Source organism: Scyliorhinus torazame, chromosome 19 (genome assembly GCF_047496885.1).
Source record: "Scyliorhinus torazame isolate Kashiwa2021f chromosome 19, sScyTor2.1, whole genome shotgun sequence".
NCBI lineage: Eukaryota > Metazoa > Chordata > Chondrichthyes > Carcharhiniformes > Scyliorhinidae > Scyliorhinus > Scyliorhinus torazame.
The window spans coordinates 94869691-94888067 of NC_092725.1; the positions used below are offsets into that span (position 1 = coordinate 94869691).

Sequence of the window (18377 nt, forward strand, 5' to 3'; positions counted from 1 at the left end):
AAAATGCTCTCCCACAACCAAATCTAACAGTTGGCCTGGTTCATTCCCAGTACCAAATCCAATGTGGCCCCGCCTCTTGTAGGTCTATCCACATATTGTGTGAGGAAACCCTCCTGCACACACTGGATAAAAACAGCCCCATCCAAACTATTTGAATTATAGTGGGTCCAATCAATATTTGGAAAGTTAAAGTCACCCGTGACCACTACCCTGTGACTACCGCACCTCTCCAAAATCTGCATTGCAATCTTTTCCTCCACAGCTCTGTTACTGTTTGGGGGCCTATAGAAAACTCCGAACAAAGTGACCGCTCCTTTCCTATTTCTAACTTCAGCCCACACTACCTCGGTAGACAGATCCTTCTCAAACTGCCTTTCTGCAGCCATTATACTATTGTCATGCGAGAGTGCCTTTAAGAACTGGATGTTTAAGCAATGTACCTTTTAGAAAACAGTGATGTCATAGAGTGGGTGGAGCTCAGCTCAGTTCAGCCATTTTGCAGGTTTTTAGTTTCAGTTTGAAAAGTGCCTGGCTGTTTTTGCTGAGAGCAGTTTAAAAGTGCCTGGCTGTTTTGCTGGAGCTGAAGGCAACCAAGCTAATATATCTCTGCCATTCTACAGAAAATATATATATCCTTTAACCTGATGTGATAGTGCTTAAAGGTGTTAAGTCTCTTGGAAGTTTGAAGGAACATTTTAAGGAAGTATTTACTGTTGCAATATTTTCTGAGTTATCTTTGAAGTAAGGGGTGTTAAGAGATCCAATGTTTATTTAAGATGTTAAGTTGAGTTCATAGAATAAACAGCGTTTTGTGTTTAAAAACCCACGTGTCCATAATTGAAATACCACACCTAGGGAACAAGCCGTGTGCTCGGAAAAGCAACAAATCCATTAAAGGGAGAGGTTGGTTGAACTCCATGATACATTTTGGGGCTCTGAATACGCCTGGCCCATAACAATTGGGGGCTTGAGGGGGATAAAAGGCTATCTATTAGATTGGCTTTTGTGAACTTAAAGACAGTGAAGGATTGTTGCTTTTCCGGTGTGGTATTTTAGTTTAAGTGGGGAGAGTGTTGTGAACAATGGCTCTTTCAGAGGCTGAGAAGTTTTTGGGGGTGGACACGATGACATGTGATACCTTACGGACAGAGACAAAAAGCAGACTGTTAGATTTGGCACGAACATTGCAGTTAACATTACCTGACAAAATGAGAAAAGATTAGGTAATTATGGCGTTAGTTAAGCATTTCAAGTTGCCTGAGATAGAGTTTGACTCATTGGAAATGGCAAAAATTCAGTTGCAAATGAAACAAATGGAACATGAGAAAGAATTAAAGCAGCTGGAATACGAGAGTTGTGAAGTGGTAGTAGGAGTAATAGATAAACTATCTTGTCCAGGAATACAGTTTATCTTGGGTAATGATCTCGCTGGATCACAGGTAGGAGTGATGCCTACTGTGGTTAATAAGCCAGTGGAAAATCAGTCAACTGAAATGTTGAAGGACGAATATCCTGGGATTTTTCCGGATTGTGTAGGAACACGGTCGCAAAGTCACAGGTTAAGACAAGAGGAGAAATCAAAGAGTGAAGATGAAGTTGAAGTGCAATTATCAGAAATGATTTTTGATCAGATGGTTGAAAAAGAACAAGAATAGGTGGAGGATGAGGCGGATATTTTTAGTTCAGGAAAATTGGCGGAGTTACAACAGAAAGATGTAGAAATAAAATGGATATATCAGAAAGCATATACGGAAGAGGAATCTGAGAGTATACCAGAGTGTTATTACCGTAAAAATGATGTCTTTATGAGAAAATGGTGACCTGTACACATGCAGGCGATGAAAAGTGGGCAGACGTTCATCAAGTAGTATTGCCGGTAGGTTATAGAAAGGAGGCGTTGCGAGTTGCACATGAGGTACCAGTGGGGGATCATTTGGGAATAAGGAAAACTCAAGCTAAAATCCAGAAACATTTTTATTGGTCTGGACTACAGAAAGATGTAGTTAAATTTGGTCAATCATGTCACACATGTCAAGTGATAGGGAAACTCAAGCAGTGATAAAACCAGCGCCCTCAGTACCCATTCCAGCATTTGAGAAACCTTTTACAAGGGTCCTAATCGAATGTGTAGGACCGCTTCCTAAAACAAAAAGTGGGAATCAATATCTTTTGACTATAATGGATGTGTCTACTAGATTTCCAGAGGCCATTCCAGTACGTAATATTACAGCTAAAAGGATTGTGGAGGAGTTACTTAAATTCTTTACTAGATATGGACTACCCACAGAAATACAATCGGATCAAGGATCAAATTTTACCTCAAAGTTATTCAAAGAAGTTATGGATAGCTTAGGAATAAAACAATTTAAATCAACTGTGTACCATCCAGAATTGCAGGGAGCATTAGAAAGGTAGCATCAGACCTTAAAGACAATGTTGAGGGCGTATTGTCAAGATTACCCACAGGATTGGTATAAGGGAATCCCATTCGTATTGTTTGCAATTAGGGATGCACCTAATGAGTCGACTAAATTTAGTCCTTTTGAACTAATTTTTGGTCATGAGGTAAGAGGACCACTTAAATTGATTAAGGAGAAATTGGTGGGTGAGAAATCGGAAATTACACTATTGGATTACGTGTCAAATTTTAGGGAACAATTAAAACAGGGGCTGTTTAGCACAGGGCTAAATTGCTGGTTTTGAAAGCAGACCAAGACAGACCAGCAGCACGGTTCAGTTCCCGTAACAGCCTCCCCGAACAGGCGCCGGAATGTAGTGACTAGGGGCTTTTCACAGTAACTTCATTTGAAGCCTACTTGTGACAATAAGCGATTTTCATTTTCATTTCATACAGCAGGTGAATTGGCTAGACAACATTTGAAAGTTGCACAAAATGTGATGAAACGGGTAGCGGACAAGTTCATAGTTTTGCCAGTGGGGATAAAGTTTTAGTGTTGTTACCAGTGGTAGGGGACCTTTTAAAAGCTATGTTTTGTGGACCGTATCAGATTGAAGGAAATTAAGTGAGGTGAATTATGTGGTTAAAAACACCAGATAGAAGGAAGACTCACCGAGTGTGTCATGTGAATATGCTTAAAAGGTACTTTGAAAGGGAAGGAGAGAAAAAGGAGGTTTTAATGATTCTAACTCAAAGTGACGAACCAAATCCAGATGACTGTGAATTTGACATACCTCAAATTAAATTGGAAAATGAGGATGTTCTTAAAAATTGGGGTGAATTGTTAAGTTACCTTCCAGAGGGAAAACAAACTGACCTGAAAGAGTTATTGATATCACATGGGCATGTTTGTGGAGATAAATTGGGAAGTACTAAAATGGCTATACATGATGTAGATGTGGGAAATGCTGTTCCTATCAAACAACTTCCATATAGACTTAATCCTTTAAAATTGGCACAGGTTAACAGAGAGATTGAGAGTATGCTGAAGAATGGCATAATTGAAGTGGGTTGCAGCCAATGGAGCTCACCCATATTGATGGTACCTAAACCAGATGGTACCCAACGGTTGTGTGTGGCCTATTGAAAGGTGAATGCAGTTACAAGAACGGACTCTTATCCTATCCCATGTTTGGAGGATTACATTGAGAAAGTGGGACAATCCGCTTTTATTTTCAAATTGGATTTACTGAAAGGTTACTGGCAAGTACCTTTATCTGAAAGGGCGAAGGAAATTTCAGCTTTTGTGACTCCAGATGGTATATACCAGTTCAAAGTTATGCCATTTGGCATGAAAAACGCCCCAGCAACATTTCAATGGTTAACTAACACAGTCGTTTCAGGATTACCCAATTGTGCGGTATACATCAACGATCTGGTAGTTTTCAGCCAGACATGGAAAGAACATTTAAAACATCTGAGGGAGTTATTCGATCGACTTCAGGAGGCGGGTTTGGTGATAAACCTAGCCAAAAGTGAATTTGGAAAAGCCCAAGTCACTTTCCTTGGCCATACAATCGGACAAGGTCGACTGACCCCACGGGATATGAAAACTAAAGTTACTGGGGAGTTTCCGATACCCTGGACACGACGGGAAATAATGCGATTTCTTAGTATGAGTGGATTTTACCGAATATTTGTACCAAATCTTAGCAGTGTGGTCGCTCCACTGACGGACTTGCTCAAGAAGTGTAACAAATCCCAGTGGACAGCAGAGTGTCAACAGGCATTTGACGGCCTGAAGACTGTGTTAACCACTGCTCCTGTGCTAGTCATCCCAGATTATACCAAACCCTTCAAAATGGCTGTTGATGCGAGCGATGTGGGCGTAGGTGCTGTGCTTCTACAAGACGATGACAAAGGGTTAGAGCGGCCTGTTGGTTATTTTTCAAAGAAATTGAATTCTCATCAGAAAAAGTATTTGACGATTGAGAAGGAGACTTTGAGTTTGATGCTGGCTTTGCAACATTTTCACATTTATGTCAGCAGCAATCCATCTGACACCATTATGTATACGGATCATAATCCTTTGACGTTTTTGGAGCGATTCCGGAATAACAATGCAAGGCTGTTTCGCTGGAGTTTGTTGTTACAGCCATTTCATTTAAAAATAGTACATGTGGCAGGATGGGAAAATGTGATAGCCGATGCTTTGTCACGAAAGTGATCAATCGAGAAGGATTTTGGTTGGAGGAAGAAGAACAAAGAAAAATTGACTATATTATTATACCTGTTTGCATATGTTGTTTTTTTGAAAAAAATGAGAAAGTATATTTACTGTGTACATTTCTTAGTGGATAGTGCAAAAGTGGAAAATGAAACCATCTTGAAGTTGATGGGTTTTTTTTTTCTTGGGGGGAGGTGTCATGCAAGAGTGCCTTTAAGAACTGGATGTTTAAGCAATGTACCTTTAAGAAAACAGTGATGTCATAGAGTGGGTGGTGCTCAGCTCAGTTCAGACATTTTGCAGGTTTTTAGTTTCAGTTTGAAAAGTGCCTGGCTGTTTTTGCTGAGAGCAGTTTAAAAGTGCCTGGCTGTTTTGCTGGAGCTGAAGGCAACCAAGCTAATATATCTCTGCCATTCTACAGAAAATATATATATCCTTTAACGTGATGTGATAGTGCTTAAAGGTGTTAAGTCTCTTGGAAGTTTGAAGGAACATTTTAAGGAAGCATTTACTGTTGCAATATTTTCTGAGTTATCTTTGAAGTAAGGGATGTTAAGAGATCCAATGTTTATTTAAGATGCTAAGTTGAGTTCATGGAATAAACAGTGTTTGGTGTTTAAAAACCCACGTGTCCATAATTGAAATACCACACCTAAGGAACAAGCCGTGTGCTCGGAAAAGCAACAAATCCATTAAAGGGAGAAGTTGGTTGAACACCTTGATACATTTTGGGGCTCTGAAAACGCCTTGCCCATAACACTATCCTTGATTAACAATGCTACTCCTCCACCTCTTTTACCACCTTCCCTAATCTTACTGAAACATCTAAACCCTGGAACCTCCAACAACCATTCCTGCCCCTTTTCTATCTACGTCTCCATAATGGCCACAACATCGTAGTCCCAGGTACCAATCCATGCTTCAAGCTCACCAACCTTATTCCAGATGCTCCTCGCATTGAAGTAGACACACTTCAAACCACCTTCATGCCTGCAGATCCACTCTTGTGACCTTGGTACTTTCCTCAGTTCTGCACTACCCTCAACTTCGTGAACTCCAGCAACGCTATCTCCTGGACTACAAATCAGTTTCCCATCCCCCTGCCAAATTAGTTTAAACCCCCCCCCGAAGAGCTGTAGCAAATTTCCCTGACAGGATATTGGTGCCCCTCTGGTTCAGGTGTAACCCATCCTGTTTGTACAGGTCCCACCTTCCCCAGAATGTGCTCCAATTATCCAAGTAACTGAAACCCCCCATCCTACACCATCCCTGTAGCCACGTGTTAAACTGCACTCTCTCCCTGTTCCTGACAATATCCAGGCTTGGGATGATAAGTGGCAAGTAATATTTGCACCACACAAGTACCTGGCAATGACAATCTCTAACACGAGAGAATATAACCATCTCCCCTGACATTTAATGGCATTACCATCACGGAAACCTCCACTATCAACATCCTGTGTGCTTATGATTAACCAGAAGCAGAACTGGACTTGCCATATAAATACTATGGCTGCAAGAGAAGGTCAGAAGCTGGGAAACCTGCAGTGAGTTACTCACCATGTGGCTCCCAGAATCCTGTCCACAATCTACAAGGCACAAGTCAGGAGATGGAATACTCTCCACTTGCCCAGATGAGTCTAAGTGCAACTACACTCAAGAAGCTCAACACCGTCCAGGACAAAGCAGCCCGTTTAATTGACACTCCATCCACCACCTTAAAAATTCTCCCCCTCAACCAGTAATGCATAGTGACAACAGTGTGTACCATCTACAAGATGCACTGCAGGAATTCACCAAGGCTCCATCGACAGCACCTCCCAGACCTGTGACCTCTGGATTGAGAGGGACAGGGCAGCAGATGCATGGGAAGACCACCACCTGCAAGTTCCCCCCAAGCCACACACCACCTTGACTTGAAAGTATTTTGTCGTTACTTCACTGTTGCTAGTTCAAAATCCTGGACCTCCCTTCCGAACACAACTGTGGGTGTCCCTACACCACATGGAGTGCAGCAGTTCGAGAATGCAGCTCACCACCACCACCTGCTCACCACCACCTTCTCAATGGAAATTGTGGATGGACAATGAATGCTAGCTAGCGACGCCCATATCCTGTAAACAAATATTTGAAAAAGTTGTGTCTGATTTTCAGTTAGTTTGGTGGGCCTTCCTGAAAGGAGGAAGTATGGTCTCACCCATTGCCTCCATTAAATACCATCCTCTGACTCTGCTTCTACATTTGAAAATAATTACAAATGCGGGACTTTACTAATTAATTACATTTTAAAATGTGTCCTTTAATTTAAAGTGAAATAGGATATTCTGGACAGGGTGCATAGTAACTCCGGCTGGAGACAGGCCCATGAGATCCGGTTGTTATGGAGACAAAAAGTAAACTGAATCTGACATTTTTCACATCTTGACCCAAAAAGAGGGACAGCTGCTTTTTGGATACAGAGATACAGTGAGAGATAAAGGAGTTACTTTTGTGTGGGGAGGCAGCAGTTACTGCTGTGAAGAGCAGGATGAACTGTTTCTGTGTTAACAACTAAGCAAAATGCTTTTCTGATTGGAAGGAAGAGAATAGGACTGACGGGGTGGATTCCAATAATTTATTTGTATGGGAAAATTTTAAATACAGGAATCAGTGTTAAAATTCTACTGGTGGGGACTTCCGGCCCTCCCTGCCAGTGACATCTTCTGATGCTGCTGAAGTTGACATCCGCATGGTGAGCTCCCCGACGGGCGAGCCATGAAAATTGCCAATAATTTTGGTGAGACTAGAAAACCCCGCTTGCGGCCGAAATCCCGCTGCCTACACAGTGGGAAATCCCACCGCAGGGTGGGGGAGAGGAGAGGGGGGGGGGGGATCCCGACTGACAGCTCCAAAAAGCATTGCAGCACATTACCAACACATTACCAAGAACCAAATTAAATTTTGAAGCGAATAATCACAAATGAAAAATGTTATTTTTTATGCAGAAATGTTTTAATCCCCTTCAATATATTGCCAGTAAAAGCATTATCTTGAGGCTACTTGAGTTTTCAGTTCTCAGATAAAGAGCCCATTTTATAAATAATTTACAGTCTGAATTTCCAACTCACAGATGCAATCAGGCCATTTTTAGGAACCTTTGTTGATATTGGGTGAATGTACCAGTAAAATGCTAATTCATTCATTGTAAGTCCACTTGCTGAAACACGGATAAAATTTAAATGACACCAATTAGCTTCAAAATCACAATGTTGAAAGTCAACTTTCTGTAACATTTTTAACACATGCAGGCGGTAAGAATGGGGGTGATTCCTGGTCAGCAATGTGATGGAAAGAAAACTGGAACCATCACTATACATAGCTCCAGATGACAACATGGGCAGGGTGGGTATAGAGGGATACGGGCCAAATGCGGGCAAATGGGACTAGCTTAGTGATAGAAACCGGCAGCATGGACAAGCTGCCATGTCGATACAGTGCTGTAAACATCTATGACTATGACTCTATGCTTGTAAAAGTGCAGATTGCCACAGTACTCAGAGGGGAGGGTCTGGATGGCTCAGTTGGCTGAACAGCCTGTGTGGATCCAATTGGTGCCAACAGCATGGGGTTCAAGCCCCATCCTGGTTAGGATGAATTGAAGACCTGCCTCATTGCTCTACCTGTGGTGGAGATAATGGCACTGTGGATTGGAACTGCATTCAGGCAGAGAAGACTTGAACCTGCATCTGGCACTTTTGTAGGAAAGAGTTCTACAGTTGTACCATTCCCTGTGTTGAGAAATGTTTGATAACTTCTCTCCTGAATGGCTTGGCTTTGATTTAAAATTAACATTGCAGTCTCTTTGACCCTTCCACCTGTGGTAACAGTTTATTTCCATCTACGCTGTCAATTCAGTTCAAAATCCTAACTACTTCAATCGAATGACCCTTCAATGTTATATACTCCAGGGAATACAAGCCTAGTTTATGTAATATCTCTCCTCATAATATAATCCTCGGAGCTCTGGTAACATTCCATTGAATCATTGGAACCAAGGAACATAGGAACAGGAGTAGGCCATTCAGCCTGTCGAGCCTGGCCCACCATTCTAAACAATCATTGCAATTGGACGCTTCAATGGCTTTCACCCACACTATACCCATAACCCTCTATGTTATTATTAATCCTAAATCTTGCAATCTCTGTTTTACACATACTCAATGCATGCGCTTCCACAGCTCCTCCGAGGCAGAGAATTCCAAGGTTTCACAACCCTTCTGTTATAACCTGACAGGAGGCCTAGGGATCTGCAACATCAGAGATCATGTGGCCTCACCTGAATGCCATTTACCCAGATGAGGGGGCAGGGCTACCCCCCTTTTCCTAAAGCAGCTGGAATATAAATACCCCGGCTCGGGTGTGGGCCGGGTATGGGAGACCCTTTGGGGAGTAGGAGGAGTGTATAATAAGGAAAATAAAACCAAACTTTTCTACGGTCATCGCCTCCGAATGGTCGTTTGCCTGAGACTTTACACCTTTGCATAAAGAAATTTCCTCATCTTGGTCTGAAGTCACTTATTTTGAAATTGTGCCCCAAGATGCCCCTGCATCCACCCTGTCTATTCCCTTAAGTATTTTGTAGTTTTCAATGAGATCATCTGATGCTCCGCAACACTAGAGAATACAGGCCCAGTTTGCCCAATCTCTCTTCATAAGCCAGTCCCGCCATCCCCGGAACACATCTGGTGAGCCTTTATTGAACTTCCTCTAAGGCAATAATATCCTTTCTGAGGTAAGGGAGCCAACACTGCCCATAGTATTCCAGGTGTGGTCTAACCAAGCTCCTATACAATTGAAGCAAGACCTCGCTATTCCTATATACAAATCCTCATGTCATTCTGCACTGTACACTTCAAAGACCAAGGGTGGGATTCTATGGCCTCGCCCACCCAGCAACCGGAAATTCCCTCCCAAGGTCAATGGATCTTTACATGTTCCGCGTCCCGCCCATGGGAATTTTGCGCTGGGGAGGGTGGAAGAATCCAGCCCCAACTATCCTTATTTAGTGTGATGCATAGAACCTTGAACAAAAATCCAGATGTGGTCCATTCTCTGTCTCGGGTTTAAACATCCTCCCCTTTCTTGTTCTACTCGATAGTTAAAAAGGTCTTATAGAATCATAGAATTTACAGTGCAGAAGGAGGCAATTTGGCCCATCGAGTCTGCAGCGGCACTTAGAAACAGCACCCTACTTAAGCCCACACTATCCCCGCAACCCAGTGACCTTTTGGACTCTAAGGGGCAATTTAGCATGGCCAATCCACCTAACCTTCACATCTTTGGATTGTGAGAGGAAACTGGAGCACCCGGAGGAAATCCACACAGATACGGGGAGAAAGTGCAAACTCCATACAGACAGTTACCTGGGCCGGAATTGATCTTGCCCAGGTCCCTGGAGCTTTGAGGCAGCAATGCTAACCACTGTGCCACCATGCCGCCTTATTAATTTTTTTGTTCTTGACTACTACAACTTATATGGACCCTTAAATCTCTTTTGACCTCCCTTGTTTTAGCTTTCCACTACATGATATCTAAATAACATTTGAATATATCTTTTATTGGTCCAACTGGATGACCTCAGATTTACCGGCATTGAAATCTATCAACTACAGTTTTGCCCACTCACTGAATCTGTCAATGCCTCCGTGTAATTTGATAGTTATATCATCAACCTGTCATCAATAAAATCGGATTCATCATCCCATTCAATCTGTTCCATTCAGCGATGATACAACCCGTAAACTTCATCAACATATTCCCTCCCGTTAAGCAAACAACTGGGCAGCGCTGAGAAAAATCAAAGGAAAAGACTTGAGGCCATTTTAGGAATAAAATCCTTGTGAAATTCCTCACAATGGTTAATATTGTTGCTTCACAGTAACAGGGTCCCAGGTTCGATTCCCGGCTCGGGTCAGTGTCTGTGCGGTGTCTGCACGTTCTCCCCGTGTCTGCATCTCCGGGTGCTCCGGTTTCCTCCCACAAGCCCCAAAAGGCATGCTTGTTAGGTGAATTGGATATTCTGAATTCTCCCTCTGTGTACCCGAACAGGTGCCAGAGTGTGGCGACTAGGGGGTTTTCACCGTAACTTCATTGTGCTGTTAATGTAAGCCTACTTGTGACAATAATATTAAAGATTATTATTACTTTGATAAATTCTATCACCAGATACCCAACCTATATCAATCACAAATTTTCTAAGTAGTCGTTAGGTGACGCAGGACTTGAATATTGCTGATATGTTGCTGAAACCTTTGGTCTTGCCTTCATCAAGACAAACACAAGAATGCCAAATTTAACTTATCACAACAATTTATATCACATTAGAAAAGGGTGCTGATTGGTTAGAAAGTCAATTCTGATTGGCTGAGACATTGTCAATGGATAAAGCACTGAGGAGGTATTGGCTCCCGAAGCTCCAGAGTAATTCAAAATAGGTGTGTAGCGCACAAAGACTCCGAGAGACGAATAGAGTGAAGTCGGTGAGGCTTTATTAAGCGTGACTGTTTCCCCCGCAGTTCAGTTGTAGACTGCCTGCGGGGGAGGACTCCAGGTACTTATACTCCGCCTTCAGGGCGGAGCTAGAGGTCAACGTCCAACCAGGACCCGGGATCTGTCAGCCAATGACATCATGGCTTCACAGTCCCACATGACCCCTAATGCATACTACCACATTCACCCCTTGTTAAAAATGAACCCGGCGGGGTGATGCTTCGCATGGTGGTAAGGGTTTACAAGGCTGGTCCTGGGAGGAAAACTTTCACATGTTATAACAGTATGTACAAGGTTTTTTTTTGTTTCAAACTATTTACAGTAATCGTCAGGAAAAGACAAAATGTTCTCGTTAAAAGTCCACATTGTACTGTTAGATCGACGCCACGAGTCGGTCAGGCGGTCTGGTCGTCCGTGTCGATTGCCTCGGCCCCGGTGGTGGTGGTGCTTGTTCCGGTGTTGTCGTCTCCGGGACCCTTACGGTTTCAGCTTGGGCTTCATTCCTGGTCGGGCCTGGGAGGAGGACTGATCCTCCTGGGAAGGGGGCGGTCGCGGGGTGCGGCGGTGGCAGGAAGGGGGGGGGTTGGGTGATTGGTGTCGGGGGGGTGTGTGTGTTGCCGGCGGGCGCCAGATCTTGCAGAGAGACCTTGTCCTGTCGGCCGTCGGGGTACTCCACGTAAGAGTACTGCGGGTTCGCGTGAAGGAGGTGAACCCTTTCGACCAACGGGTCCGACTTGTGCGCCCGCACGTGCTTTCGGAGCAAGATGGGTCCTGGGGCCGCCAGCCAGGTCGGCAGCGACGTTCCAGAGGAGGACTTCCTGGGGAAGACAAGGAGGCGCTCATGAGGCGTTTGGTTAGTGCTAGTACACAGTAGTGACCGGATGGAGTGGAGGGCGTCCGGAAGGACCTCCTGCCACCGTGAAACTGGGAGGTCCCTGGACCGTAGGGCCAGTAGGACGGTCTTCCAGACCGTGCCGTTCTCCCTCTCTACTTGCCCGTTCCCCCGGGGGTTGTAGCTGGTCGTCCTGCTCGAGGCTATCCCGTTGCTGAGCAGGAACTGGCGCAGCTCGTCACTCATGAAGGAGGACCCCCTGTCGCTGTGGACGTATGCGGGGCAACCGAACAGTGTGAATATGGTGTTCAGGGCTTTAATGACTGTGGCCGCGGTCATGTCAGAACAGGGGATGGCGAATGGGAAGCGGGAGTACTCGTCCACCACATTAAGGAAGTATATGTTGCGGTCGGTGGAGGGGAGGGGTCCTTTGAAATCCAGACTAAGGCGTTCAAAGGGACAGGAAGCCTTAATCAGGTGCGCACCATCCGGCCTGAAAAAATGCGGTTTGCACTCTGCGCAGATGTGGCAGTTCCTTGTGACTGTACGGACCTCCTCTAAGGAGTATGGGAGGTTGCGGGACTTGATAAAGTGGTAAAACCGAGTGACCCCCGGGTGGCAGAGGTCCTCGTGGAGGGTTTGGAGGCGGTTAATTTGTGCGTTGGCACATGTGCTGCGGGATAGGGCATCGGACGGCTCGTTCAGCTTTCCGGGACGATACAAGATCTCGTAGTTGAAGGTGGAGAGCTCGATACTCCACCTTAAGATCTTGTCGTTTTTGATTTTGCCCCGCTGTGCATTATCGAACATGAAGGCTACCGGCCGTTGGTCCATGAGGAGAGTGAATCTCCTGCCGGCCAGGTAATGCCTCCAATGTCGCACAGCTTCCACTATGGCTTGGGCATCCTTTTCCACTGAGGAGTGGCGGATTTCTGAAGCGTGGAGGGTTCGGGAGAAAAAGGCTACGGGTCTGCCCGCTTGGTTAAGGGTGGCCGCTAGAGCTACGTCGGAGGCGTCGCTCTCGACCTGGAAGGGGAGGGACTCGTCGATGGCGCGCATCGTGGCCTTTGCGATATCCGCTTTGATGCGGCTGAAGGCCTGGCAAGTCTCTGTCGACAGAGGGAAGGTCGTGGTCTGTATTAGGGGGCGGGCCTTGTCTGCGTACTGGGGGACCCACTGGGCGTAGTATGAAAAAAACCCCAGGCAGCGTTTCAGGGCTTTTGAGCAGTGCGGGAGGGGAAATTCCATGAGGGCGCGCATACGTTCGGGGTCGGGGCCTATTATCCCATTGCGCACTACGTAGCCCAGGATGGCTAGCCGGTTGGTGCTAAAAACGCACTTGTCCTCGTTGTACGTGAGGTTCAAGGCTTTAGCGGTCTGGAGGAATTTTTGGAGGTTGGCGTCGTGGTCCTGCTGATCGTGGCCGCAGATGGTTACATTGTCGAGATACGGGAACGTGGCCCGCAACCCGTGTTGATCAACCATTCGGTCCATCTCTCGTTGGAAGACCGAGACCCCGTTTGTGACGCCAAATGGGACCCTTAGGAAATGGTATAATCGCCCGTCTGCCTCGAAGGCTGTGTACTTGCGGTCACTTAGGCGGATGGAGAGCTGGTGGTAGGCGGACTTGAGGTCCACGGTGGAAAAGACTTTATATTGGGCAATCCGATTGACCATGTCGGATATGCGGGAGAGAGGGTACGCGTCTAGTTGTGTGTACCTGTTGATGGTCTGGCTATAGTCTATGACCATCCTTTGCTTCTCCCCTGTCTTTACTACTACCACCTGCGCTCTCCAGGGACTATTGCTGGCCTGGATTATGCCTTCCTTTAGTAGCCGCTGGGCTTCGGACCGAATGAAGGTCAGGTCCTGGGCGCTGTACTGTCTGCTCCTAGTGGCGACGGGTTTGCAATCCGGGGTGAGGTTTGCAAACAAGGACGGGGGTTGCACCTTGAGGGTTGCGAGGCCGCAGATAGTGAGTGGGGGTATTGGGCCGCCGAATTTGAAGGTAAGGCTCTGTAGATTGCACTGGAAGTCTAATCCCAGTAATGCGGGGGCGCAGAGTTGGGGAAGGACGTAGAGCCTGTAGTTTTTGAACTCCCTCCCCTGCACCGTTAGGGTAACTATGCAGAAGCCTTTGATCTGTACGGAGTGGGATCCTGCAGCTAGGGAAATCTTTTGTGCGCTGGGATGGGTGGTCAAAGAACAGCGTCTTACCGTGTCGGGGTGGATAAAGCTCTCCGTGCTCCCGGAGTCGACTAGGCATGGTGTCTCGTGCCCGTTTATCAGCACCGTTGTCGTCGTCGTCTGGCGTGTCCGGGGCCGAGCTTGGTCCAGCGTTATTGAAGCGAGACGTGGTTGTAGTAGTTGAGTGTCTTCTTCGAACCCCGTGGAGCCGTCGACACTGGGGTCCGTTGTTGCCGTCCAAGATGGCGTCGGGGGTGAACAAAATGGCTGCCCCCAAGCATTGCACATGGCTGGGTGGTCACAAGATGGCGGTGGGGGTGGACAAAATGGCCGCCCCATGCGTCGTACAGGTCTGGGGTGGTCCAAGATGGCGGCGCCCTTTCTCCCCTCGTGGTGGCCGGGACCCAAAATGGCGGCGTCTGCGGGTCGCACATGGGGCGCTGGGGGGGTTGGGGAGCGTTAGGAACGCGCGGGGCTCCCTCATCTCTGGGGACAGCGGTGGTCGGGACCCAAATTGGTAGCGCCGGCGGGTCATACGTGGGGCGCGGGGGGGGGGGGTTGGGGGGCGTTAGAGACGCGCAGAACTCCCTCTTCTCCGGGGAGAGCGGTGGTCGGGACCCAAAGTGGTAGCGCCGGCGGGTCATACATGGGGCGCGGGGGGGGTTGTTGAGGAGCGTAAGCGCCGTGCAGGGCTCCCTGTTCTCCCGGGACCGCGGTGGTCTGGACCCAGAGTGGCTGCGCCTGCGGGTCGTACATGGGGCGCTGGGGGTGGTTGGGGAACGTAAGCGGCGTGCAGGGTTCCCTGTTCTCCCGGGACAGCGGCGACCTCGCGGGACCGGCACACAACCGCGAAATGGCCCTTTTTCCCGCAGCTCTTGCAGATCGCTGCGCGGGCCGGGCAGCGCTGCCGGGGGTGTTTCGCCTGGCCGCAGAAATAGCAGCGGGCGCCCCCGGTGCGACTTGGCGTTTGGACCGCGCAAGCCTGTGGTGTGTCCGGGGGGGGGGTTTGTCGCGATGGGTACGTACGGAGCCCAATGGGCTGCCGCGCGGTCGGGGCCGTAGGCGCGGGTATTTTGCGCGGCCACGTCTAGGGAGGCTCCTAGGGCCCGTGCCTCTGAGAGTCCTAGCGACTGTTTTTCTAGAAGTCTTTGGCGGATTTGGGAGGAGTTCATACCTGCCACAAAAGCATCGCGCGTTAACATGTCCGTGTGTTCATTTGCGTTCACCGATGGGCAGCTGCAGGCTCATCCCAAAATTAGTAGCGCGGCGTAGAATTCATCTATCGATTCTCCGGGACTTTGCCGTCTCGTTGCGAGTTGATAGCGAGCGTAGATCTGGTTTACTGGGCTGACATAGAGACTTTTTAGTGCTGCGAACGCAGTCTGGAAATCCTCTGCGTCTTCGATGAAAGAGAAAATCTCCGTGCTTAACCTCGAGTGCAGGACCTGTAGTTTTTGGTCTTCTGTGACCCGGCCGGTGGCCGTTCTGAGGTAGGCCTCAAAACAAGTCTGCCAGTGCTTGAAAGCTGCTGCCGCGTTCACTGCGTGGGGGCTGATCCTCAGGCATTCCTGGATGATCCTGAGCTCCATAGTCCTTTAGTCACGCTTAATAAATTGTAGCGCACAAAGACTCCGAGAGACGAATAGAGTGAAGTCGATGAGGCTTTATTAAGCGTGACTGTTTCCCCCGCAGTTCAGTAGTAGACTGGCCTGCGGGGGAGGACTCCAGGTACTTATACTCCGCCTTCAGGACGGAGCTAGAGGTCAACGTCCAACCAGGACCCGGGATCTGTCAGCCAATGACATCATGGCTTCACAGTCCCACATGACTCCTAATGCATACTACCACAAGGTGCAAGGCTGGACATAGTACTTTTATTTACCGAGAATGGGTTCCTGTATATGACTCAATTTACATATGAACCTTTCCTCCTGTTGTGATTGTTGGACATTTGTCACTCCTTTCATTCAGCAAGCTTTCTAAAATTTTCTTTTTGCTTCTAAGCTAACTTGTGTAAAATTAACAGGTTAAATCCCACTACTTTTTCTCATCTGCAGGGATTATGTTTTTCTATTTCTTCAGCTTAAATTCAAAATGAAATAGATTAGATGTAACTAATGGTTTTGCAATTTCTGTCTTGCAGAATTTCCCCCCAATCACGGCAGGAATTTGGATGAAACAGTGGATGGGTTCTGAGGTGAATATGTTGGGTCACAATCAGTTTTCACTGTCGGAAGGATTTTGTCTCAATGACTCCTCATTCTTTGGTAAGGCCACACCGAGGAAACAAAGGGAGAAGTAACCTGACTTTCCATTTGCAGCAGATCTCAAAGTGTTCAACTACTAACAAAGCAAGTTTATCACGCACTCACCGTTGTAATGTAGGGAAATGTGGTGGCTGATATGTGCACAGAAAGATCCACAAAGAGCAACGCGAGAACCTGCAGACTACGGGCGCGATTCTCCAAAATGGAGACTAAGTGTTCACGCCGTCGTGAACGCCGTCGCGTTTCATGACGGCAAACAGGGCCCGGGCACGACCTATTCTGGCTCCCACAGGGGGCCAGCACGGCGCTGGAGCGGTTCACGCCACTCCAGCGTTCTTACGCGGTGTCAAATGGGCGCCGCGCCAACCCGCGCATGCGCAGTTGGGGCGCGCCATCCTGCGCATGCGCAGTTGGGGCGCGCCATCCTGCGCATGCGTGGGGATCTTCTTACGCGCGACGGCCCCTCACCAACATGGTGCCGGTGTTCTGGAGCCGTCCGCGGAAGGAGGTAGGCCCGGGGGGGGAGAGGCCGGCTCGCCGATCGGTGGGCCCCGATCGCGGGCCAGGCCCCATCGGAGGCCTCCCCCGGTGAAGGAGCCCCCCTCCCTCACCCCACAGGCTGCCCCCACCAGCGTTCCCGCAGAGTTCCCGCCGGCAGCGACCAGGGGTGGGCGGCGCTGGCGGGAACCTGTCGGGTCGTAGCGGCTGCTCGGTCCATCCGGGCCAGAGAATAGCGGGGGCCTGTGTGAAGCGCCTCGATTGCCCTCTCAGCGGATTCTCCGACGTGCGCGGCGCAGACCATGATGAAGCCGTTCCTGCCGGTTGGGAGAATGGCAGGACGGCGTCAGACAGGCGTCGCGCGGGAAAATGGTGTAAACATCGATTCTCCAGTACGGCGCGGCATGGCAGAATCGCGCCCTACGTGTTTTGATTGAATTGGTTAAATCAAACGATCTGACCACAGATTAGTTTCCAATATTAAAACAGTGAGTATTAAAACAGGGCAGCACGGTAGCACAGTTGCTTCACAGCTCCAGGGTCCCAGGTTCGATACCGGCTTGGGTCACTGTCTGTGCGGAGTCTGCACGTTCTCCCTGTGTCTGCGTGGGTTTCCTCCGGGTGCTCCGGTTTCCTCCCACAGTCCAAAGATGTGCAGGTTAGGTGGATTGGTCATGATAAATTGCCCTTAGTGTCCAAAAAAGGTTAAGTGGGGTTACTGGGATAGGGTGGAGGTGTGGGCTTATAGGGTGCTCTTTCCAAGGGCCATTGCAGACCCGATGGGCCGAATGGCCTCCTTCTGCATGCAAATTCTTTGTAAATTCTACTCTTTAGGAGTACCTTATTGGCTGTGAAATGCCTTGGGATTTCTGAAAGATGTGATAGGTGCTTTATAAATGCTGCTTCTTTCTCCTAATCTTAAACTCTGTGCAGGATCAATGGGGTTGAATAATATTTTCTAAATCCACACTTTCCTGTTCCAAATGCTTATCTAGATTGAAAAAACCCTGCGATGGCTTCTCTCAGAGCAGTTCAGTTTTCCAGAGGAGTCCTAACAGAGGTGTTAGGATCAGCACTTTCAAGAGGCTTAAGGCCTGCTTTAGGCAGCTGCCGCAGAATACCTGAAAAATGGTTCATCATCCTGATTTGGAACGACATCGCCTTTCCTGCTGCTCGGCCAAAAATGTGGGTCAAAATGAGGATTGTGTGTGGCTTCGAGGGAAACTTGCAGGTGGTGGAGCAGATGCTGCTCTTCTCCTAGGTGCTAGAGGTTGCAGGTTTGGAAGGTGCTGTTTCAAGATCCTCGTTGAGTTGTGGCAGTGCATCTTGATGGTACACACTGCTGCCACTGTGCGTCGGTGGTGGAAGGAGTGAATGTTTAGGTTGGTGGATGGCGTGTCAATCAAACAGGCTGTTTTCTTGTGGATGGAGTCGAGCTTC

At 47.7% G+C, this 18377-nt stretch overlaps 1 protein-coding gene across 2 annotated transcripts in view; it reads left to right on the forward strand.

Moving 5' to 3' along the window:
• Nucleotides 1-18377, forward strand: part of nr1h4 (nuclear receptor subfamily 1, group H, member 4) — a 130118-nt gene that overhangs the window by 24338 nt on the left and 87403 nt on the right. For both annotated transcript variants that reach the window (XR_011936507.1, XM_072484833.1), the window contains exon 2: nt 16316-16439. Coding sequence is in view for 1 of the 2 variants with exons in the window: in XM_072484833.1 (XP_072340934.1) it covers nt 16346-16439 (94 nt within the window). In the remaining variant the exon portion in view is untranslated. The remainder of the gene's footprint in view (nt 1-16315; nt 16440-18377) is intronic.